This window comes from Alosa pseudoharengus, unplaced genomic scaffold, assembly GCF_046254945.1.
Source record: "Alosa pseudoharengus isolate Yale_2024_CS ecotype anadromous, Long Island Sound unplaced genomic scaffold, YU_APseudo_1.1 YU_APseudo_1.1_scf_17, whole genome shotgun sequence".
NCBI lineage: Eukaryota > Metazoa > Chordata > Actinopteri > Clupeiformes > Clupeidae > Alosa > Alosa pseudoharengus.
The window spans coordinates 25,605,832-25,631,812 of NW_027468640.1; the positions used below are offsets into that span (position 1 = coordinate 25,605,832).

The 25,981-nt window shown below is 44.5% G+C and overlaps 1 protein-coding gene across 1 annotated transcript in view; it reads left to right on the top strand.

Moving 5' to 3' along the window:
- cyp26b1 (cytochrome P450, family 26, subfamily b, polypeptide 1) overlaps nt 1-7,205 on the top strand; it is a 26,628-nt gene extending 19,423 nt beyond the window's left edge. Inside the window, exons 3-6 of the mRNA XM_076289083.1 lie at nt 993-1,268; nt 1,670-1,825; nt 3,500-3,781; nt 4,465-7,205. Of these exons, the coding sequence (XP_076145198.1) occupies nt 993-1,268; nt 1,670-1,825; nt 3,500-3,781; nt 4,465-4,857 (1,107 nt within the window). The 3' untranslated portion in view covers nt 4,858-7,205. The remainder of the gene's footprint in view (nt 1-992; nt 1,269-1,669; nt 1,826-3,499; nt 3,782-4,464) is intronic.
- Nucleotides 7,206-25,981: the final 18,776 nt, after the last annotated feature.

Here is a 25,981-nt window from a genome sequence, read left to right on the forward strand (position 1 = left end):
ACTAACAAGACACACACACACACACACACACACACACACACGCACACACGCACACACACACACACACACACACACACAAGGCCTTGCACTTTAGGTGTGTTAAAATGCTTCATGTAAATGTCCCTGGCACTGGAACTATATTGTTCTCAATATTAGTAACAAGGTAAAAAGGCATCATTGAGCTACTTGTATGATGGTATAAAGGTAAATGTCTTCAAACAGTTATGAAAGTAAAAGATGGTATGGTGCTCATGCAGCTGCCCTGCCCTGCTCTTTTACATCCTGTCTCCCTCTATACCATGAGATATCGATATCGATATCGATATGAGACCACAGACAACTACTCAGGGAGGATTACAATGTGTTCAGATAGCTGTGTGAAAGAGCAGATAATTTCTTTGCACTCTGAGAGTGCCACCCTGTTCCCAGACCTGTATGGCAGCACAGTCTGTACTTTCTGGGCAGCCGGAGCAGTCTCTGTGTGCCCACTGGAGTCTGCCTGCTCCTCTTGGATGTTCCTTTCTGTTTGGGAATGGGTAAGCTTGCTGCTTAGCATGGTGTACTGTCTGTTCGTTTTGTCTTCAGGGTTCTAGTCTTTCTTTCATATGGTCTTTATTTTCTTTTAGGATTGATTGTTTTAAGTTGTTTTTTTTTTGTTTAAAACTGTTTTTGTGAGGGTGTAGTGGAATGTCATTAAGTTGAGTTGGAATAAACTTTAGAAATGAAGTATAGCACTCACAGTTCTTTTTTAATCGGGCAAGGGCAAGTTTTGGGCAAGACGGCCTTCTTCAGCATGATTATGCCGATTAGGATCAGTTGGTACTCTGACTTTAGAACTGCAGTACTCTCTCTCTCTCTCTCTCTCTCTCTCTCTCAAACACACACAACCACATACACACAACCACATACACACACACACACACACACACACACACACACACACAGAGTATCACCAATAACAACAATGTGGGCTCTCTGATGCCATTTTGCAGGTGTTTGCCAAGGTATTCAGCCACGAAGCCCTGGAAAGTTACCTGCCCAAGATCCAGCAGGTCATCCAAGAGACCTTGCGGGTGTGGAGCTCCAACCCTGAACCCATCAACGTGTACCGCGAGTCCCAACGGCTCTCCTTCCAAATGGCCGTGCGGGTGCTTCTGGGCTTCCGCATCTCAGACGAGGAGATGTGCCACTTCTTCAACACGTTCCAGGAGTTTGTGGACAACCTGTTCAGCCTGCCCATTGACCTGCCTTTCAGCGGATACCGGAAGGTAAGGACAAGAGCCAGTGGAATAGTTGTGGTCAGCTCAGTTGGCGGAGATGATCTTGTTTCAATTTAGCTCAGTTCAACTTTATTTATAGACATTAACAATTGGAATTGTTTCAACGTGCTTAACTGAGCCCAGAACCTGATTCCTACCTTGCTGTCGTAAAAAACGTGTCTCAGAATATTTTTAGTCTCTCGATTCAGACACTTGCTTCGGTAAAGTTAGATGATGTTTGCATGACAAAATATTTGGCTCTGGTTTCTTGAAAGCCTGGTACAAACGTAGCATTTTATCTATTGCTTTCTAAAAAGCTAACAAGCTAGCATGTAAAAGCCACACAGCTTGAATTAATATTTGGAGTGACTCTGGAGTGGATAACATCAGCATTTCCTGTCCTCTGACAGGGTATCCGTGCCCGCGACAAGCTGCAGAAGATGATCGAGAAGGCCATCCGGGAGAAACCTCTGTGCACGCAAGGGAAAGACTACGCCGACGCTTTGGACGTCCTGATAGAGAGCGCCAAGGAGAATGGAGCTGAGCTCACCATGCAGGAGCTAAAGGTATGGAGCCTATCTCTTAAGGGGCGTTAACACCGAAAATGATAACTATAACGATAACGATTGGTCCATGACGATCTGTCAATAGCGGCAAAAAAGTATCTATAGCTAATATGATTTCGTTATCGTTATAGTTTATGTGTGAACATTGTCGTTTATATTATCCAGAGTGTCATCTAGGGTCATTACTGTTATAGTTATCTTTGTTGGTGTGAACAGCACTTCATTCTGACCTCAGAGAAATCCAACATACCCCTCCCACAAAGTGATCCCCCTCCTCGATCAGACTTCTGATTTCGACAGAGAATATTTTGCCCCCTCAGCAGAATTCCAAAGCTGTTGTCCTGATGTGATATCAGTTGGCCTGGTTCATCTATGAGTGAACATGCTGATTTAATTGTCTGAATGTGCTGTGGTGCTGGAGGAGGCATGCTATCAGCACAGATACAGTTTATGACTTGATGAGTGCTTATGCGTGTTTGTGAGTTTATGAGTGTTTTACATCTATCAGCGCAGAGTGGCGTCTTCATTTATTGTTCAAGTTATTGTGCGAATATCAAACACTGTGACGCTGAAATGAAAGACATTGGACGGGACAGCACTCTTAGACTCAGCTCTGCATCTCTGCTGGCCTCCAGGTCTTCCCCAGCCCCCAGGAGAGTTTTGAGGTCTGGCCAGAAATTAGTCAACACCCCTGTCAGGAGAGCAACAGTGGGGCTGCTCCAGTGACACCACACACCTCAGCCCCCCCTGCCCGCCCAAGACCACCCCACCCCGCCCCAGACCCCCCCCCCACCCCCACCCCCGTCAGGAGTCCAGATGCACGCAGTGTCCTCAGGCCCTCGTGCCACACGGGGTGATGTTGACATTCTTTGACGTAAATGATAGCCAATGAACGGTCCTTTTTTTGACCGTGCATGCTATTTTTTTTTTTCGACCTTGTTATTCTAGCCACTCTTACCTCCACGCCCCACTCTTTACTTTTTTTTTTTTTTCTTCGTGCTCCCTCATAATTTCCACCCTCCTGAAATGAAAGCTCTGTGTAGTCTAGTCTGGCCTGAGCCTGAGCTGTGTCGTGAGCTGTGTCGTGACATGCCACGCCGCGCCGCGCCACGCCACTGCCCTTCTCGGCCAGCCGTCGACTACGACCGCCCCCCCCCCCCCCCCGGGGCAGACAGGGGTGGATCCCCCCCGCCGTGTCAGCACCAGCTCAGCAGCATGCTGTAATTTTTCCTTTTTTTTTTTCGAGGAAAAAAGAAAAAGAGAAAAATGTCAAAGAGTCAGGGAGCGCAACCTGTAAGCAGAATGGCTCCTGAGGCCCTTACGTCGTCGGGCCAAAAAAAAAAAGGGCACCACGTCTCCGCTCCGTCTGCGGAGTTGTGTAACGGCTGTGAATGTGCGAGCTTGTTAAACCCAAAGCTCAGGGAAAAGCGAGGAGGCTTATGCTTGACCTGCCATGTCCCGCCTGCCTCCCGGAGTCCGAAGAAGGGGAGAGAGAGAGCGCGAAAGGGGAGAATGACCGCAGTGTTCGCCTGCATAGTTCAATCGGCAGGTTTTTATTTGTTTTCCCGACGTCCATCCAAGCGTCCACTGGTCCATTAAAACATCCACTCAAATAACTCCCTCCGTCCATCTCCCCCCCCCCTCTCCGTCCCCCCCCCCCCCCTCCCTCTGCAGGAGTCCACGGTGGAGCTGATTTTCGCCTCGTTCGCCACCACGGCCAGCGCCAGCACGTCGCTCATCATGCAGCTGCTGCGGCACCCGGCCGTGCTGGAGAAGCTGCGCGAGGAGCTGCGCGTCCGCGGCATCCTGCACAACGGCTGCCTGTGCGAGGGCGAGCTGCGGCTGGACACCATCTGCAGCCTCAAGTACCTCGACTGCGTCATCAAGGAGGTGCTGCGCCTCTTCACGCCGGTCTCCGGCGGCTACCGCGTGGCCATGCAGACCTTCGAGCTGGACGTGAGTGTCCCCGTCGTGAGCGTTCTTTGGCCTGTTCTTTTGCTCTCTCAGCCTCAGCTGGGATATGTACAGCGTAATTTCTGGCCTGTCAAAAGCATGGTTTATTGTGTCAAAGGCACTTAGAAATACTTCAAATACACATATTTTCATAAGGTTATGTTTTTCTGAAATGAACCCCGTTATTGCCTTTTGAAAAACCCTTAGTTGCGAACGGACTTCCATATTGTCCCGCAAACCTTTATTTAAATTCTAAATTATATCAGAATTCACACACAAATATACATACTTTTCCCTTAAAAATGTATATAAGTATAAGTATATATACTTTTTTGATCCTGTGAGGGAAGTTTGGTCTCTGCATTTAACCCAATCGGTGAATTAGTGAAACACAAACAGCACACAGTGAACACACAGTGAGGTGAAGCACACACTAATCCCGGCGCAGTGAGCTGCCTGCAACAATGCTCGGGGAGCAGTGAGGGGTTAGGTGCCTTGCTCAAGGGCACTTCAGCCGTGGCCCACTGGTCGGGGCTCGAACCGGCAACCCTCCGGTTACAAGTCCGAAGTGCTAACCAGTGGGCCACGGCTAAAAATGTGATGTTTCTGTTCCATCATGTTTCTCTCGATAAGGAGGAATAATAAAACATATCATCCCCCCCTTCCTCGATCTCTCCTAAACACAGGGTGTCCAGATCCCTAAAGGCTGGAGCGTGATGTACAGCATCCGTGACACCCACGACACCTCGGCCGTCTTCAAGGAGGTCAACGCCTTCGACCCTGACCGCTTCAGCGAGGAACGCGGCGAGGACAAGGAGGGCCGCTTCCACTACCTGCCCTTCGGTGGCGGCGTGCGCTCCTGCCTGGGCAAGCAGCTGGCCACCCTCTTCCTGCGCATCCTGGCCATCGAGCTGGCCAGCACCAGCCGCTTCGAGCTGGCCACGCGGACGTTCCCCCGCATGGTCTCCGTGCCCGTCGTGCACCCCACCGACGGACTCAAGGTCAAGTTCTTCGGCCTGGACTCCAACCAGAACGAGATCATGGCCAAGTCGGACGAGCTTCTGGGCGCCACTGTCTGAGGGGAGGAAGAGACAGGAAGTCGAGTGGGTGGGGATTAAAAAGGTGGAGGCGCTATAAAACACACGTACTGAAGAGGATGTGGGGGCAGAGCAAAAGATTTCCACTCTCGCCGTGGAGCTTGTTATTTTGCAGTTTTCTTACTCCTCCGAACTGACAGACCTTGTGAAAAGAGTGAAACATTCTCTTTTAGCTTTGTCAGTGTCCTTTTCAGACTTCAGCCTGCCAAAAATGTATAGTCCTTGTTGTTTTTCATACAAACACTTAACGACTTAAAATCTTAAAAAGGACAAATATGTTTAACAGAGGAAAAGAAATGTAACGTTAACTTTGGAGAGAAACTCATGTTCAAATAAGTTATGCACAAAAAAGTGTCTGTCTGTGTGATGAGGGATTTGGAGATGAAATGACAGTGAATGGAAGGATTGGATGAGCTTAATCCAGGAAAGTTGATAAAACAGGGTAAAGAGTGGCTCACTTTTAATGGTAGGACATGATTAGCCAATGTTAAAGCTATAGCTATGCTGCGGGAAAGTGCCAGGTTTTTGATGTCTCTGGAGGTGAAGGTGCGGCCTCACATGTAAGACTGTGGAGAGCTTGCCTCAGCAGTAAAAGAGGGGAGACTCAAATTCACTTACTAAAATGTAGACGTAGTTTTAGAGGGTTATGAATCAGAGAGAGGGCTAGACGTGCATGCTCGGGATTTTACTTTTCAGGGTTTGTCTTTAGTTGCATATTGGATGTGTCAAACTCTATGTGTGTGTGTGTGTGATCTCATATGTCTATGTGTGCGTGTGTGTGTGTGTGTGTGTGTGTGTGATCTCATATGTCTATGTGTGTGTGAGAGAGAGTGTGTGTATACATGTGGTACCCTTTTTATCGGGGGAGGGGATGCTGTTCTAGCAGAGGCGTTAGGGAATGTAAGAGCTGCATTGTAAGCTAGTATGAATGAATGAAGTGTATGCAAACTCAGGTGTGTTTGGAGTCCAGAATGCCTTTTAGACTATTACTTGTCTCACTTTGTATCTGTCCTGCACATAAGACTAGTTATATTCTTTAGCTTCTACTTTGGGAGAAAACCCCTCAATGTGCTTTATTGCAGTGACGTGATTGAGGGTATCTCTGTAAGACAAAACAATTCTTTTTGAGCCTCAAAACATGTATCACCCAGCGAGATGAATATCCCTGGTGTAATTCCAAATGGCCTAAATCAGAGATTCATGAATGCAAAGGGAGAGGGGTGATAACTAGCTACGGAACTGAAGAACTAAAGGACCCTTGTTCTTGCTGCTTGAGAGTCATATATTTTTCTTTCGGAGCAGAGTGCCAATGACCTCTCACAAGAACGTGACATTTAAGTTTTTTTGCTGCTCCACTCTTCAACACTAAAATGCAAAGTCAAAGTTGACATCGCTTACCAGATGGAGTTTAGAACACACCTCAAAGGTTCTCAAAAATTCACCTAAACTAAAGAGATCTTTTGAAGGAAGGTTTCATCATGGGACTGCTGGTGGCATCCTCAGCTTGATATCTGATTGATACCCAGCAGAAGCTGATGAGTAAACTGAGGCGGGGGTGGGTATAAGGACCCTTGTTGATTTCTGGGATGAAGACCCTGTATGGAGGACTCTTCTCTGTGTCCTCCACAGATCACGCGAAGAACATTTAATCTGTGACCAACCATGCCACTGATTTTTATTTTGTAATGAATGGAATTTTAAAAAAAAAGTTATTAAGTCTGCTGCTTCTTGTGTACAATTTTTTCTAACTGAGAGATCTAGAATGTGAGGGTGATTTGTGAGTAATGGGCAAATATCCACATTTGTGTGAGGAAGGAGGGACAGGAAAATGACTCAGTTAGAAAGCCATGGGTAACGCCTATCTGAAATGTCTAATATCCTAACATTATTCACATTAATTTTATTATTGTAATAAATATTATTTTAAGTGCTATTTTTGTTATATTCCAGAATAGAGTTTTAGTATAAATAAAATTGGTTGGTAAATATTGTTATATTTAGTATGATATGAATTTCAGCTATATTGTAAACAGTGTTTAAATGTTAATATTGTTTTATGTTATTGTAATAATTATTATTTTATTATTATTATTATCATTGCATTCAGTTAATATTAATAAAAACAGAAGCACTTGCGAGGTATGTTTATATTGAGTGCCATGCAAATACATGTTCTATACTTTATTGAATGCTGTTTTTGCCTGTACATAATATTGTATTTCGTCTGTGTTTCACTTAGTTTATGAATGTTTTTTTCATCCTCTTTTTTTTACCGTGATTCTTAAATGTACTTGCCAATTTTATAAACTCCTATAATAAACTGTTATGTGAAAAAGCAGCATTGTACTCTTGAGATTTAAATTTTTGGCTTCTTAACACAGCATTTTTACACCCTGTCCCCTTCTTGACTGTCCATAGTGGATAAGAGTCCTGGCCTGACTGGGACAATGCAGCACTTTATTTTATTCATGTTCCGGTGATTGATTGTACCCCTGGGTTCGTGCAAATGTGTTTTTACACAGAGCACAATCTTTTGATTACAGCTAAATGCATACTGTGTTTACCGCACGGTCCTTTGTCATAGTTTCACATAGTTTTAAGACCACAAAACACTGTTCTGATAGACTCCTGGCCTTTGCACTGGCTTGAAATGTGAAAAAGACGAGAGAGCGAGAGAGAGAGAGAGGAGGAGAAGGAGAGAGAAGGGAAAGATGTATGGTCAACAGATTCATGTTTTATGTTCATGGTCAGGAACCAGTTTTAGTAACAAAACCCTATGTAACAGACACACAGACACACACACACACACACACACACACACACACACACACACACACACACACACACACAAACACACACACAAACAAACCAGCAAAGTGGAATTTATCCAGTTAGCCTCTAAACAGTTTGAATCTCCACATAGCAAAAAGAGAGAAAGAGTGCAGGAATGCTATGAAATAAAACACTTTTTTTCCATATTCACTTCTTCATTCAACGCTTGTCCATATAAACATACACAGATCTTTCATGCTCATGTCAGGCCGGGAGAGCAGGGAACAACCACAGCAAACAATTCAACAAACAAACAGCCAAATCCAATAGATGCCAGATGTGTCCAGCTACAACGCCATCCCCTCTGAGCCATCAGTAATTGCAAGCTGTACTCTATCTGGAATTGATCAGTGGTCTGCTGTGCCTTGTGTCCATGTTTTCAGTGTCCAGGAGATGTGATTTTTATTTATTTATTCATTTTTTGACCAGATACTCACATCTTGGCCAGTCCATCCATGAGGTGGATGTGACCAATCAAATCAATAAGGGAAGTTGAAATCTGTCCCCAGATTGTTTTTGCATGACTAGTCATATAATGATCCCATGACATCTCATCAAGTTCATAGAAAGGGCCACAAGATATTTTAGAAACAGTCATGCACCACTGGAAATACATCAACATATGGATGCATATCAAATTCTCTGCATTATGGCACCCTCTGTGGTTAGGACTAGATACTGTTAGTCATTTTCAACCCTTACCATTTCAACCCCAACATTTAATCATAAACAAAAACTGTGCCTACAAACACATCACATGACTGGGTGCTAAGCACTTTCCCACATCACTCCTCATCATTTACATAATATATTCTACTTTATCATACCAATCCCGAAGTCTAACTCCAGTCTTCTAAATGACCCTATCCAGCATGTTGCTAGGCAGAACATTAACTTCATAAAATTATACTCTGGGAAATTGTCACGTTTATCTTTGCATTGAAATCAAATTCAATTGATTATGTTTTGATATTAATACATACAATTGTTTCTGAGTGAAAGTTCAGTTCTGGGTGAATGTCTGGGTGAGTGTTCAGTTGTTCAAATCTCTGTAAGACACAACCAGATGGTTGGTCTTCATGCTCCTATGTCAATAGAACAAATCGCCGCCATATGACTATCAGAAGTCACTTATCCATCTTAAATTACTGAAGACAATCAATGGGGTCACTGAATGAATTGAAATATTCATGGTAAAGGGCTCTCAAAAGAATGGGGGAAGGGAATGTGAAAGCTAACCTTGCTGATGAATAAAATCGAGGAAATCAATGCATCTGTAAAAAAGCAAACAAATGTCAATTCACTGATCATCTTAATCTAAAAAGTAATGATCAATACCCAAGAGAGAGTGCTGTTGGATCTGATATAATGACACATTCATATACTGTGTAATGAAAACATGTTCAAATGGAAAAGTAACTATCCCTTAAGGGTGTTGGTTAAGGTCGACAGTCAGGAGAAAACATTTGAGCTGTTGTCTGGTTTGCAGTGAGGACTCCAGCAGCCACAGATGCGTGTGAAACTTGTATGACCTGAGCCACTTGATCTTGTTGCTCTCTGTGGAAAAGAAGGGTTTGGAAGAGATCGAAGAATGGAATTAGATGGAGGAAAAAAGAACTGATATAAAGCATGATTCCCAACACGACATCCAGCCCTGCAAAGGATCATTTCATCACAGAAGAGTTATGCTTAGTGTCCTTCCCGGTTGGATCCATTTCACACCCAGACAAGCTTCTGTCTCAAGGCCCAGTACAACTTGCATCTGTGCCTACACCCCTCTAAGCACCCCCCCCAACCCCTCCACACCACACCACACCACACAACACCCACCACCACCATCCCCACCCCCACCACCTCCACAGGCAGTCTCCACCTTTCTACTAATCTCCATCAGCATCTAAAATGTGATTACACTTGCCCTTGTGCCCTTATCTGTTCTTCCACAGAACAATGGATTTCTTTCAGAGTTTCTCTCTTCTCCAACACCCCCCCGCCCCACCCCTCTACCCTCCTCCTCCCTTTACCCCCCCCCCCCCTCCAACCCCTCTCCCAACCCCCGTTTCAGAATGCCGATTTCCGACCACAATGTTTGGGAGTCAGCCTCGAAGCAGACATTTGGAAAGAGGGAGATAATTTTAGGACGGCTGGACTAGTTCATTGTTCTTGAAGGCGAGCCGCCTGGGCCGTCGCCACGGTCGCTCTGGTGCCACGACCCCTCCGCGCACGGCCCTCCTCATCTCATCTCGGCTGGATTCCGCTGCTTCAGCTCAGAACTTCTTTTTTTTCTTCTTTTTTTCCCGCTTCGAGCCCCTTTGCCAGCTTGCCGTAATTAGAAACACACAGGGTTTCATTCAAGAAAAACACCAAACCCCGAGGATGTGTTAGCACATTTTTGTATGTGAGTGTATGTGTTGGATGATATGAAATATAAAAGTGCTGTTATACAACAGATGCAGCTATGGATGTCAACTGAATTTTGTCATACATTTGTACATACAGACTTAAGAAATATCTCTATAAAATTGAAAATACACAGATAGGTGAAGCAATTTGGATCTTAAATTAGAACATTGTGTCAGATACAGACAGGGATTCTTTCTCCATTTACTATTGCAGTATTATACTGTATTTACTCACCATCATTTTAACATTACATCTGGTTAACATTAAGATCTGCATCTACTATTGGACAATGAAGCCTCACAGCACTGAACTCATTATACTCAATATTTACCTTCCTCATGTAACTATATTTCATTAAGCCCATCATAATAACCACTCAGGGAACATGAGATAAAGTCTGGTTCAGTCAAAACTAAAATGTCAGTCACAAACAGTTCCTTCACATAACATAGACATACATTGATCAATTTATAGTGTCCATGCAATCTCAACTCTTTGATCGTAAATGAAATGTAAAATAATTCTCAAGTAAAACTGTATAATGCTGTTTGTGCTTTACTAGGCATTCTCTGGGGTTGTGTGTGTGTATGTTTAAGCAGTAGGGGATACGTAGTGGAATAGCTTACATTGGTGAGTGTGTGTGTGTGTGTGTGTGTGTGTGTGAGTGAGTTTTGTTTGCGCACACACTGTACAAAGAGGGAATGGAAATTGCGTCCTTGTCAACAACCCTGATGTAAATTCCCATTTTTTGAAATAACGACTGGAAACTCGTCTTATGATTCATGAGCACAACACCCAGCATTCATTTAAATACTGAACAGGGGCCTGGACTGGGACAGTTTAAACTAACACTTGAATTGTAAAAACGTTCACGCAAACTCATTTGACCCTTCATCTCGGTGTAGAACAAACTATTCCTACAGCACTCAATTAAACTCTCCTCTCAGGTTCACAAATAACCTGAGGCATGTGGCTTGCGTTTGGTATACAGAGTACGTGAGGGTATAACAGAGATGTTATTGATAAGGCGTAGTGGAAAAAAGTCTTCTGATAAGACGTTGTATCAGACATCAAAACTGGGGAAGAGAAACTGTATGTAGGTGGTCCCTTGTGAGAATTGTGAGTGGCTGTATACTGAAACTCCTAAGAAAAGGAAACAAATTCTCTCACCACCCGGGTCTTTCGCTACAGATGCACGAGTGCCCTCGCATATGTGTGAGGAGGCTGCCTGTATTGCTGTTCGAGACAAACAAATCACATCATGATGAAACTGCGTAAAAAACAAACCCCTCATTAGGCTGTGCAATTTCCTCTTTGTTACAAACCAGTGGCCACAAAGAATGCAGAACAGGGATGTGCCAGGGTACCAATATACCAACCTTACACAATCACTTGGATAGCTAAACAAAGCATACAGGTTGAATATACAGAGAGACATACACTCCCACACCCACAAACCACAAACATACATACACACATACATACATACACACACATAATACATATATACACACACACATACATACATACATACACACATACACACACATATACAAACATACATACATACTGTACAATTTAATGTGCAATTGTACTGTATTGTTCTGTACAATTTACTGTACAACATTCTGTATATTTATTCCTGCTGTCTGTATTGTGTCCATTTGTGTCTTTTAACTAACCTGTGAAGCCAAAGACATATTTCCACATCTGCGGACAATAAAGATTTTTATTGTTATCATTATTATTATTGAGATAAGTGAAATCTGTATTCTCTTTGTAGGCTTTGTGCTTCCTCCGGCCATGTTTACCACACTTGGGTGTCAGGAGACACTTCCCGCCACCTGTTCCTGTTATATTTGCCTGATGCTACCAGCAGACTCTCCTCTTCCCTTTGAAAACCTCCTTCTGAGGCATGAACTCCAAGTTTACCCGTTCACATGTGGATATCTCTGTTTTATGCTCTCATACGCAACGTTCCAGGTATAAGGTCATCTTATGATGATACCTGAAGCTGTCAGGCTATTTCCTGTATTTTTTGTACCTCTCAGCTGTGCATTGAGATGTCTGAATCTGTTTTTACATACAAAAATCCAACATCGTGATCCAACATCCATCTGTGTTTCAGATGGGTCATAAGCAGTAGGCATAAAAAAAACAGCAACACCATATGACTACAGAACCCCCAACAGTCCGCTGGTATTTTCAACAATCTGATACCACTTACTTTGGGTCACACCGAGGTCAAAAGACTCAGAATGTTCTTCGGTGAGCAAGGAATCACATAGCCCCTTTTCCTGTTTCTGTGTCATTTCCAGTCATCATATCTGTGTCACTCTGTTTTCCCCCCGTCATGAGCCAGCTTTGGCTGGGAACAGCCTCTAATGAGAGGGAGCCACGGAGTGTCTGGACTCTAATTAGCCCTTTGGACGGTGACGATAACGCCAGCGAGGATCGACTGGAATCCATCGGAGTACGCCAGGGACTGCACCACACGTGTTAGTCACTATCAATATCCGATGGGGCTCGGTGCCCAACACACCAAAGAACCCGGGTGCCCCTCGTCACAGCACACTCACCCACACGCAAAACACAGTGGTACACTCCACCCCGACATCAACCGGTTACTTTCTGACGCACACTTTCTCACTCCAGGGATTTTTTTTTTATTGCAATGACTCAAAAGAGGAGCGCAACCACACATTTGATTATGTTTAGGGAGAGATGAGCCTTGTACACTCGGAGTCTCCTGATTGGTAAAAGCCCTAGAAGAACAAGTGAGAGGTGTCTGACAGAAGATTTATTTTGGTTATAAATGCCAGATGTTCCGCATCCTGCAGCCTGGGCATTATGTCAGCTAGTGCGGAGTTGACTCAGCTCCTCGGTCATCCTTACGAGGCCAGAGGAGGGATGGGGATGGCAACCACGGGGAGGTGACCAGATGGACCTGTGGGTGATGCAATGGCCCTTTGACACAGGACATTCTAAGATGGATGGTTCTGGTCGTTGAATATGATTGGCTGAACCGCGTTGATTATGATTGGCTGAATGCGGTTGTAAAAACCAACGCAACCCTTCATATCGCCCACATTTTGTTCCATATTGATGCACTTTGTGATGTGCTTAACAATGCTTGTTAGCTGTTCTACAATCACCGGAAACTACAGCCTCGCAGGGCTTATTGCTCAACTACAAACTAGTCCTCTCAGGCTAAAATCACCCTCATCTCAGCTTAGCATCACAGCTATCACCTATGGTAACCTTTCCTATCCTTTCACATTTAAGTTTAGTTACATAAAGGCTTTATAACACATTAATAAACACTTTACAACTTCAAAAAAGCAGCACCTGTGTTTATAAAGTGCTTATGTCAAGATTCACACAAATGGCATACATATGTCAACTTTATACTTTTTATTTATTATACACATGTCAGGGGAAACTCTGGTTTATGGTGTGAAAGATGTGGGGATGTCCTCATAAATTAGGGGGCTCTTGCTTTTACATTTTACTTAATATTGGCACAGTGCAATCTATTCAGTTACCCTTTACTTGACAGTACCTACATAAGAGTGACATGACACTGTCATAACAACAAGTCATAAACGTGTATGACAACGCTTCTGTTATTAAGTGTCATTCGGTTTTTGTCATGACAAGTTAGGGTTAGGGTTAGGTTTAGGGTTAGGATTAGGATTAGGGTTAGTTTTAGGGTAAGAGGTTAGAGGTTAGGATTAGGATTAGAGGTTAGGATTAGGATTAGGGATTAGGGTTAGGGTTCATGTGTCATGACAGTGTCATATCACTCTTATGTAGATACTGTCAAGAAAAGTGTTACTACCTACTCTATTGTGCATCCACATACTGACAAACACTGCTTGTGAAAACACTGATTTCAGGTTATTTAGTACTTATGAATGTATTATAAAGCCCTATGTAAGTTACCATTCAAATATAGGGTATCTTATTAGCCATTTTAGTGGCTAAAATATAAGATAGCACTGCCGATCACTGTGACTCTTTAAGAGAATGAGTTCATCCCTTAGAGCCCCAACAGTTTGTTTGAAATGTCACTGTGATGTTCTAGCACACATGTGTGCACACACCAGCCACCCCCTCGCCCCGTGCACAAACAATACACATGAATAATCACTCAAACAGATACAGACGAGGCATAAGTCACACTGAGGTCACTGTGGTTTCTTGGCATTACATCACCATCTGCTCATTTCATGGCTATAAATTAGCATCTTAAGTTAAGAGCCTGCAGATACTTGTTGAGTGTTAAGACCTTGGATACACCCCACACCACATCCCAAACCCACATATACAGAGAGAGAGAGAGAGAGAGAGAGCATGGTGTCTTGGAACATTGAACCGAACTCCAGAATGGAATCTTGTTTGTTCTTGTCATTAATGCTAATAAGTTAATTGAGAGATGGCCAAAGCGAAGTTGGGCTGCAGACCACTGTGGAGTAGCAGGGAAGGACAACAAGATGGATGGATGACATGCTGTGGTAGAGGACGAGTGGTATTTCAAATTAGGAAATGAGCAGCACTGTATTACTCCTGGCAAAAATCAGTAAATCACCCCGCAAGCCGTTGCACAGAAGTATGCCGTCTTGTCTATTTAACATGCAAGTTGACCTTTAACCTGGAGATCTGAATTTAGTGTTTCAGTGCCGACCACTACTTTAAAGGAACCATAAGATTGTGGCCAAAACTGGTACTGCAATCACTTTCAAATTACTGTAGAGCTGTGCATCCCCTACCCCTGGCCCCTGACTCGAGGTTGCCAACCCACATGCCGAAACACTACTGACATCGTGATTAGTAGGTAGGTAGAGGGTGGCGCATCAGGCCAAAACGCAACATGACATGACAAAACACAGCATCAACATCAGTTGAGGGCTGCAACTTTTTATTTTTAATGTACTTTTTAAATGACAATATCCTGGCCGGACTACTGTTGTCAGTGATATAAGTATTTGAAATGAACATGATTTCTTAAAGGGGTGGTTCAGGATTTTGGACATAGGACCTCATTTCCAAGTAAGCAAGTGTGATATTTATCAGTGGAGACCGTTTTCAACAGGTTTCATCCAGTCCTTCTGCAGAGTTCGCAGGTGCTAGGCTAGCGCAAGTCAACGGTATGTGCTAGCCTGCCACTAAAAACAGTCTTACCCACTCCAAAGTACACCCGAGGCAAATAAATTATAACGCCAGACTATCGATGTAAATGTCTGTTTTGATAGTGTTATTTCTAACGTTATTCTATCTCTGCATTTCAACGATCGCATTACATTTTGAGGGACTAGTTTCTTAGCAGCGGCGGAATTATACTTGCTCCGGTTAGTAGTACTGCGCCGAAAAGTAAACAGTAAAGCGCACTCCAATGGGGATACCTAGTAGTAGCCTTGGTAATATCAGTCCGCCGCTGAGATGCAAAATGACTACTACCAACTTCAGGGACCAAAGTATAACTATTGCAACGCGATGCGAGGGTAGTTGTATTTCTCACACTATTCTATCAACACAGACATTTACATCGATTGTCTGGAATTTGCCTCGGGTGTACTTTGGAGTGGGTAAGACTGTCTTTAGTGGCAGGCTAGCACATACCGTTGACTTGCGCTAGCCTAGCACCTGCAAACTCTGCAATTAGAAGGACTGGATGAAACGTGTTGAAAACGGTCTCCACTGATAAATATCACACTTGCTTACTTGGAAATGAGGTCTTATGTCCAAAATCCTGAACCACCCCTTTAATGTCTAGTGACATATCAGGGCCATTTTATGATTAATTGTAATACATTTCTTACATACGGTTCCTTTAAATCATGTCACCCTTTGAAAAGAATTAGGATTCTTTCAGAAATGTAATTACCGGTGTGTATACCCTTAAGGTACACAGGCCGATTTGCTGAAACGGGACGCTCAGCTGCTATGTTTGGCAGGTGGCTCTCTGTAGCATAGGTTCCCCCATGGTCCTCCACACACATGCTTCACTTCTGTGCGTTTGGAGACATTCTGTGGCTCTGATACCGAGCCAAGACTTTGGGATTGAGATGCAAAATGTGCTCCAACAATATATATAGTAACCAAAAGACAGAGTGGGGAAGAGAAGGGGGAAAGAGCAGTAGAAAAAAATAAAGATCTGAGGCAGAGAGTAGAGAGGATCTGCGGAGAACAGTTTAATATCAAGATGACTCAAAAAGAAGGGGAAAAAGGGAAAAGGGGGAAGAGGGTGGAAGAAAAGGAAGAGAAGGAAAAAGAGGGGAAGAGAATCCCTCTGCATTTTATCCAGTCATCTCAATAAAGTGTGCACTCTTGAGGGTAATTGGATTCACATTTCTGCTGCTCAGTAGAGCTGATAGAGATCTACAGGGAGCTGGGCTGCCGTCTATGCAGATCAACATGCTTCACGAAGGGGTAGAAAACAAGAGGAAAGAGAGAGAGAGAGAGAGAACAGAAAGGGAAAAAGAGACAGAGAAGTGGGGAAAGAGTGAGAGAGAGAGTTGACTTCTCCCTCTTCTAGTTTCAGGCCAGAGTGGGGTGAAGAGTAGGGTGGGGTGAGGTGGCTTGGGGGTGAGGTAGTGAAATGAACCACCCTCCTCCTCCTCTCCTCATCCCCACCCCCACGCCACCACCTTTGCACCCCACCAGCCCCCACTCCCATCCACCCCACCCCCCAAGAGCACATCACAACCAGACCCGGGCGCCGAGATTGGATCCAGATGGTGGCGGAGGCAGCAGAGATGCAGCATTCGAGGTCGAATCACAGTCAATTGGATTCACATGGCCGAGGCTGAACAGTAGAACTCTCTCTCTCTCTCTCTCTCTCTCTCCCTCTCTCTCTCTTTCCCTCTCTCCTTCTCTCTTTCCCTCTCCCTCCTTCTGTGCCCTTTCTCTCCCCCCGCCCACTATTCGTTCATCTGTGCTTCATTTCTTGCTGTGGCAGATCTTATTGATGAGAGGCTGTCGTCGGTTCAGTGGGCCTGTGATGGGCCTGACACTATGGCAGATCAGTTGTTTTGGTTGAACTCCGCTGATTTGATTATACTGGCACAGACACAACACTGTGTGGACTGATTATAGGCTGACAGTAAAGTGCATGATAACACCAGTAGCACCAGAAGAGGGTGGATGGCTCTTGGTTGACCCGGGGATTTTCTGGCTGAGTGAGGGTGGGTGAAATTGGAACAGGCAGTCTTTGGGACAGGCTCTCAGGGTGGCTGCAGGTTCTTCTTCTTCACCATTCATCTGAGTCACGCAAATAAGCAAAAAACACACACACACAGACACACACAGACACACAGACACACACACACACACACACACACATACACACACACACACACACACACACACACACATTTACTTACATCCATCTCTTATCCTCACTGTCATAGCGTTCATATCCTTACACATCATGAGAGTTGCACACATTTTTATACATTAACATTTATTTCCCAAATAACCCCTATTCCCTTCATTAACTGATCCTCTTATACTGTAGGTTTGCTGTCATCTGATTAGGATTTGCAGTAGGTTTTGAACTTGTTTATGGATTCATTTTTGGAGGGTGATGTTTGGTATCATGCGTGAACAGTGGGACAAGTACTGTGATGACATTTCACCTGTGTTCAGGAAACTGATGCTGACTCTCCCCTGACGGAGACATCACGTTTACCATTAGTTATTTATCTACACCATCATCATTGGTCATACACAACTCATCCAAATATTGAACTTGATACCTTTGTGCCATATTGCACACATATTGATGAAGCTAGCGCACAACAGAGGAACTATACTGAACAATAGGCCCCAAAATAAACTCCCAAACTGGACTAAAGTTGTCTCAATTCAGAGGAAAATTTGTATTACCTGTATTTCTTCTCTGCATTGGCTCTCCGCTAAAATGAGTTCTGGAATATGCTGGAATTCCAGCTCCTGTCAAATGTTTCTCATGGGGAAAACGTCAGTAGTAAAGTACACAATAGAGTGAAGGCAGTAAGCTGTGTTGTTGATGGGCACGTTGTTGTATGTAGAGATGAAGCCCCAAAGGACATCTATTTTGCCCGTGACCACCACTAGGCTTGTACAGGGTATGTATGGCCAATTAATCTACTGTGTCTTCAGAGCATTAGTTCCTGTTGTATATTGCTACCTTCCTGTTTGTCCTCTCATCTTCCTGCACAAGGTCTTTGCTGAGATCTATTCCTTATTGCTGTGTTTCTCCATGTGTAGCACTTCCTGGCATGTTGTTGTCACTACATCTTGTATACCCTGCCACTTCTTATTAGTAGCCTTGCTGGAGAACATGATTTTAAACTTGCCTAGCCTGGCTCCTTTTTTCAAAAGTGTGGAGTTGCATCTCTGTAATTGGATGGTGTCTGCAGGGTAATTTCTCCTCTGTTTCAACTTAATGCAGGCAACCATGGTCTCAAAGCTTCCACCAATCTCCACCAACCTTTTCCTAAAGCACAGTTAATTTGATCTTCCATGGTTTAATGGGATGGTGAAATTTGGCTAAGGCTAAGGGAAGGGTTGTTTGGTGATCTGGAAGTCGATTATGGAGGCCATGATGTTCCGTCTTGGGTGGCCCCAGAAAATGGTCAGTTGTCTGTTGTAGAAATCATTTAGACATCCTGGTTACTCTAATTGTTAGAGGCATAGCACTGGATGATGTCCATGTTGATCTTCTTCTTCTTTGTTCGGATCACACGCAATAAGGAGCCATGGGCCATGTGCCCCACGTCCAATGAGAGCTCTCTGAGCCATCTTGGTCAACATTAGGGCCACTCCCTGGGTGTGGGGAGTGTTGTATTCCTTTATGGCCTGAGAACAGCAGCTTTCCTGCGGCTAACCACTTCTGATTGTAACCAGTCCACTTTGACTCACTGACTCCTAGCATGTCACAATGTTAGCATCTTATGTCAGCTGCCACTTGTGCTGTCTTACTAGTTTAAAACATGGCTCTATGACATTCCATGGTGGTCCTGGTGGAAATCATGATCATTGGCCTAGTAGTTTCCATGTGAATCTGACTTTCACTGCTGGGAAATTCCACGGAAAATTGACTTTTTGTCACATCCATTACGCCAGTGAAATGCCTTGGATAACATTGATAACATTCATTTTTTGTGCATTTTTTCTCATGTACATTCTTCAGCAAAAAATAGTAAATGCTCAATTTTCATGTTATCATTCACATCATACCATACCATCACATTTTATTGGCGTTATGGATGTTACAAAAAACATAATTTTCCATGGAATTGCCCTGCTACATACATCCTTCAGCTGAAGGTCCAATCTCTATTGAGGGCATAGTTTCTTTTGAGTCTCTTGTTTTTCTTTCCATAGCAAGAGGTTCTTTTAACAGAGAGAAAGGTACCTGGCCCCTCACTTAACTCACCTCCATTTTCAGATGGGGTTCGGTACTGTCCCATCCTTGGTGGAGCTTTGCAACTGAGCATTGATGGTATAATTGCCCTCACACCCACCTATTTTTTGTCTCTCACTTTTATATCTCTCTCTGGGAGCGTGAAATGATGGCGAGCCAGTCATCCAAGCGCTGCGAAAAGTCACGGAGGCCTGTAGCAGGAAATGAATCACGCAGTGTGAACGGCAGCCAGCAGGCATCAACATCCGTCCCGACAGCTGACAGACCCGGCGAAGACTGGAGCCTCCACTCCTTGTCAGGGAGCCATTACAATGAGCACTTGTGTGCCAATGTGTCTGAGGGAGGGTGTGAGCGCGCGAGCGCGCAGGGCGACTGTTTGCAGTGTGTATGTGTGTGCTGTGTTGCTCGAACATAAACACAACCTTTAAAATTAACTCCGAGTGCAACATGGCACCAGAGTGTGAAAGAGCAGCCGGGTTCAGCTCCTGATTTAGGCGCGAGGCTGTCCCGTGGACCAATGGCCAGGGCAAGCCCTGCCCAGAGTAACACGCAGGCTGAGGGAGAGAGGACGATAGGTGGATTTATACTGAGCTGAGCTCATTGGACACGACTGGCCACAGGAAAAGCACAAGCACTGACCAGACTTCGCTCACCTGTTATATTCTGCTGGTTAATTAGCGTCAAAATGCAAGAGGCCTGGATTGGTGAGAAATGCACGTCCCTAGCTGCGAGATGACAAACAAACTGTTTGGACACTAGTACTACACAGACAATGTGAAAACTCTGTCGTCACAGAAGAAAAAAGGATGGAGCACTGTTTCTTTATGCTTTTTGCACTTGAGAGTAACTTCAGGCAGACAGCTGGTAGAGTCAACACCAAAGGCTTCAGGCCTTCTTGAACCTACAGTATACAGTTACGGGGGACGGTTGAAATCTTGATTTTATTGAAACACTTTGGAGGAGCATGATGAACTTTTAGAGTATCAGTGTTTGTTCTACCATATATTTGGTGCTTTTGTGCGCAGTAGGAGAAAACCATAAGAGCTACCCCACCCCCCGATTCTTGTCTCAGATCATACCATGGAGCTTCCCAAGCGACGAAGAGGAATGCAACCAACACTGGTTTCCATTTCGGTTTGATCCTTCAACAACTACTAGTTGTGGTCTGTTTGTACCAGATGTTTTATAGGAAACCGTTTCCTAAAACTTATATCCTGTTTGTGTGTTTTCAATTACAAAATAAATAAATATATGATTTGCACATGCTCCCCTTGCTGGACTTTGGCCAATCTGATTGTCTTTTTTTAAGCAGATGCAAGATGTCCGAGGCTGTACTTAGAGGAGGTAAAATGATTGAAAAAGCATGAGTCTGGCTTCTTTTTTTATGTGAATGTCATTAGGTGCCTAGTATGCTTATTATGCTATTATTATATGACCAGGTCCAGTGTTACTGCTAAGTACAGCCTGTCTTGGGTTAACGTTAGCCAGAAAGCACAAGAATGGGATTAAAAAACAAAGGAATTGAAACGAGAAAAAGAAATTCTTCAAGTCAGTCTTAATTTCTACAAGTGACAGTCCTCCCTGCTCAGCCAGCTGGACGAATATGTGTTAACAGCCTTCATATGCATAACTGGGTTCCAGGAAGACAGCTGTCCAGGGACATTTCACACGTCTTTAATTTCTCAAGTGCAACAAAAGCAGTGGCCTCAGTGTGTGATCTCCTTCTTCAAAATCTTTTATGTGATCCATATCTAAGGCCTGGAAATCTTTTGATGTCAATTACCAGGCTGTTATGACCAACTAGAGGCATCCGAACGGATCTGTGCCAAATGGTGTTAACTATAATATCAGCCCAAGAAGAATACACTTTATAATGCCATTTAAAAAGAAGCAGTTTATTTGGTTACTATGGCACATGCAATAATCTTCCTCAGTTCAGTGCAATGCATGTGTTTTATATTATGAGATTTACAGTTTAGAGTACAGTGAACTGCTGTTTATCATAAAACCATTTTAAAATGATGTGCACAGCAAGGAGACTTCCGAGTGTTATTAGTACAATGTATTTCAATCATTGTTAGATTCTGTCTTCATCAAATAGCTTTTTTTTTCAAAATGTAGATGTGAAGCCTCACTCAGAAACTGAATACACATGTTTCTTTCGTCTTGAAGGATTTATTGCTCAAGACATTACGTCATATGTCAGTGTTCAAATGAGGAGACAGCTTATGCCATCAGCTGTGCCACTGAAGCATAAATTGCATTCCTGTTTGGAATCAGGAGCTTGTGAGGTCATCAAGACGAGACCAAATGAAATGATGTCATCCTTTAAGCCAGGTTTATGGCCTGACACTTGAAATCACAGGGCAGTCACATCATACTAATTGTAAATGATCGGTCAGCTCCAGAAACAAAAAAACGTAAATCTTGATACAGGATGATACTGAAGAAAATGTCAACTAGATGTACCGCAGAGCGGTACAAAATATGACCGCCGCCCAGTCCAACACATTTTTTCCACAAAAATAAGTCACGCTGAAAGCCATATATGATTCTAACTGTCTCACTGAATTGTAATTGGTATCTGCTAGACAACAAGTACCAAAACATGATTAGTTCATAGATTTCACATGTAAAATATATTTTATACAACCCCACCCCCATCTTGCCTGTTCATAATTCTGAGAAATTCTTGAATTGTGGGCATGTGTGCGTGTACATGTTTATGTGTATGTGTGTGTGGGTGTGTGTGTGTGTGTGTGTGTGTGTGTGTATGTGTGTGCGTGCATGTGCTTATGTGTGTGCCTGCGTATGTGCTTGTGTGTGTGCATGTGCATGCATGCGTACATATGTCTACTGTGTGAGTATGTGTCATACGTATGATTACTGTGAATGTATGTGTGTGCATGTGTATCTGTTTATGCACATGTGTGCATATGGAATGGGTTAACATGACCCCTGGAGGCAAACATATGCAAAAAATTGGTCATCCTAGGCCCTACGGTTCTCAAGATATTCACAGAAAACTGTTGGTGTACGGTCACTAAATGTACACATAAATTATTTTATTGTATGGCCCCCCATGAACGAAAGTTCACGAAACTTGGCATGCATTTGGAGGGTGTCAAAATGATCCTACACTTTCAATTTCGTGCAGTTTTGACCATGTCAGCCAGAGATATTGTGATTAAAACACCTAATTTTTTGCTTTTTAATTTTTAACTAGGTGGCGCTATACATGAAATAAGTGGAAATGGGATGGGTTGACATGGCCCCTTAAGACCAACATACAAAAAAAAGGTGGTCCTCCTAGGCCCTACGGTTCTCGAGATATTCACAGAAAACTGTCTCCGGCCACCTACAGGCCAGTTGGTGTACAGTAACATAAATTAATTTATTGTGTGGCATCCCATGAACGGAATTCCACGAAACTTGGCATGCATTCAGAGGGTGTCATAATGATCCTATACTTCCAATATTGTGCAGTTTTGACCATGTTAGGTCACAGATACCTGCGATTACAACACCTCATTTTTACTTTTTTGTTTTTAACTAGGTGGCGCTATACATGAAATGAGTGGTTATGGAATGGGTTGACATGGCTCCTTAAGATCAACATACAAAAAAAAGGTGGTCCTCCTAAACCCTACGGTTCTCGAGATATTCACAGAAAACTGTGTCTGCCCTACCCTCCTTTCGGGGGCTCCAGTCCAGCGGGGGGGCTACAGATGAAAACAAAAAACGATGGTTCCATGCTATCTATGTGGGGCTACATGCCCACCAAGTTTCGTGTACCCCGGTCTTTCAGTGTCCCAGGAATCCTTGACAGAAATTTGGGCATGCGAAAAAAAAAAAAAAAAATCTGACTAAACCTTCGCTGCGCGGCGGTCATAATAATTAAATTCAGTCATTTTATTTTGAAATATAACTCTGTATGCAACCTAGTAGTGGGACAAAGGAGTGTGGATGTGTGAGGCATTTCTGAGCAGGAAAGTGGACCCCTCCCCTCTCCCACCCTGAAAGTGGTTCATAAAAAGGTTGTGAAATATGGAGGAAGGGGTTGACAGAGGGCTCGGGTGCTTGGGTCAGCTGAATCAGACTGACCCTGAAAAGTGCTGAGCTGCTTGGTAAGTGCCTGTCTGAGACGAACTCTCCCTCTCTCTCCTTTTCTCTCCCAACCTCCTTTTGGAAGAACGCTGGGGCGCAGCCCTGGGGTGGGGGAGGATAAGAGGAGGCACACAATCACCTGTGGTGATGATGGTGTGTGTATGTGTGAGAGTTGTGTGTGTGTGTGTGTGTGTGTGTGTGTGTGTGTGTGTGTGTGTGTGTGTGTGTGTGTGTGTGTGTGTGAGAGAGAGAGAGAGCAAACAGTTGGCTGGAGGTCATCCATCCTACCCTGACCACCTGTACCCACCAACTTGTCCATGGTCCCCTCTCTTTAATAATAGTAGCTACCTTAGCAGTAACGTGACCACCCCCCCCCCCCCCCCCAAACCCTCCTGCATCCAGGCTCCATCTCCACAGCCACACATGGAGAGACGCACAGCCTTCACCAGTAGAAGGCATGTAGCAGGAAATCTGTGTGTTTAACCTTACAAGCAGATGGGGATTAACTAACCTCACTGCTAACCCCCACTAGGGACAGATAAATCCCTTTCTCACCTCCTCCAGCAAGCGATCGATCTCTCTCCCCACCCCACCCACGCGCCGCCCACCTCCACCCAGGGCCTCCACTTCACCCCAGTCCTGACAGGAGACGGGTCCCAAGTCTAACCCCAGTCAGTGTGTGTGTGTGTGTGTGTGTGTGTGTGTGTACTTTGGGGGGGGTTGTTCACGGGGAGCGGAATCTTGGTGCTGGCTGTCGGGCATCACGCCTTTCTCAGCTCGCTGGCCCGCCGCCCGTTGTTTGCTTGGTGGAACTTGTGAACTCACGGGCCAGGCTAACCAACCAACGCCCCCGCTCGCTCACCGCCGGAGCGCAATCAATCTTCCCCCCGCGAACACACCGGCGGCCCACGCCAAGCAAGCACCCGCGCTCTCCCTGGCGCATGGTGTCGGTGGTGGTAAGTAAACAGACTCCCTGACCAGGGAGTGCTCTCCTGCTCTCTCTCTCCTCACTCTCTCTCTTTCTCTCTCTCTCTCTGTCTCGCTCTCTTTCTCTTTCTCTCTCTCTCTCTCTCTCTCTCTCTCTGACTTCATCATCTTTTATGTGGGGAGATTTTAGAGGTGTGCTAGTAAAGTGTGTGCTAAAATGGGTCACTGCAATGTGCCGATGTGAATTTCCGACTTCAAACTTCAGGTCCCTGGACAAGAGCATAAACTGCAACTTGTGAGAGAGCGAGACTCCCCCCCCCCCTTCCTTGGCCAGGGTAGTTTTCCCTTACAATGTCAGAGGCACAATATTTACAGGTCAGATACATTAACTGTTTCTTTGGATACCACTGTAATGTGCCGTTGAGAAATGTTTCCGTCCGTCCAGATAAAGAACCCCAATGCCCTGCTTCCTGGCTCCTTCTCAACTCCCTCATATAAACAGCTGTATCATCCCCAGAGAGCCTCCAAGTCTGCTGCTATACACCCTCAACTTTGAACCGTGACCTTTCGTCAGGTTTGCGTATTGTCACCCCAGGCTGCCTCGGGGCGAGCTTGTCATGTTGCCCTCCTCGCAACCTCTCCCTCTCTCTTTCATTCATTTCCTCTCTCCCTCTCTTTCTCACTCTCTCTTGGTCTCTCTTTTCTCTCACACTATCTCTCTCTCTCTCGCTTTCTCTCTCTCTCTCCGACGGATGTTCTGTGCTGGGCCGCTGTGTTCTCACTCTCTCTCTCTCTCTCTGGTGTTTACACTCTCTCCATTTCCCTTCTTCAGTGGGACAACAATAATCATGCTCAGATGGTTTGTCGGGGCTGGGGAGAGAGAAAGGGTGCCAAGCTCCAAACAAACATGTGTTGGGCCCCGGTTGGTGGAGGAGGAGGAGGAGGCGAGGGAGGAGGGGAGGAGGGGGGGTATCATAACTAATGGCAACCCCGCTCAACCCTAAACAAGGACCCTAAGTCAAGCGAGACGCGTAATGGAGTCCAGTTGTGGCATGTCACTTGTTTGTTTCTTCCCTCTTGACATATTTACCTAAACACCTCCAGGAAGCTCATATCTCCTTTCATTTAGCCTTTCTTAATGATGTTTACCTCTCTCCTTCTCTCCTTACACCTTTGCATGGGTTTTACCCCCATTTTTTAGGGATGGGGGGGGGGGGGGTGTGGTGGTTGATCAGGTCACACAGACACATCCAGACCTGTGATGCTGATAATAAGATTCAGAGACAAAGGCCACTTCCTCCAACCCCTTATCAGCAAGGGAAGTATGACAACAAATACACACATTATCTGATGAAACTGAAGCACAATATGGGTTGTTTATAGGTGTTCCATGCCGTGACCGAAGCCACAGTGCCATATGTTATA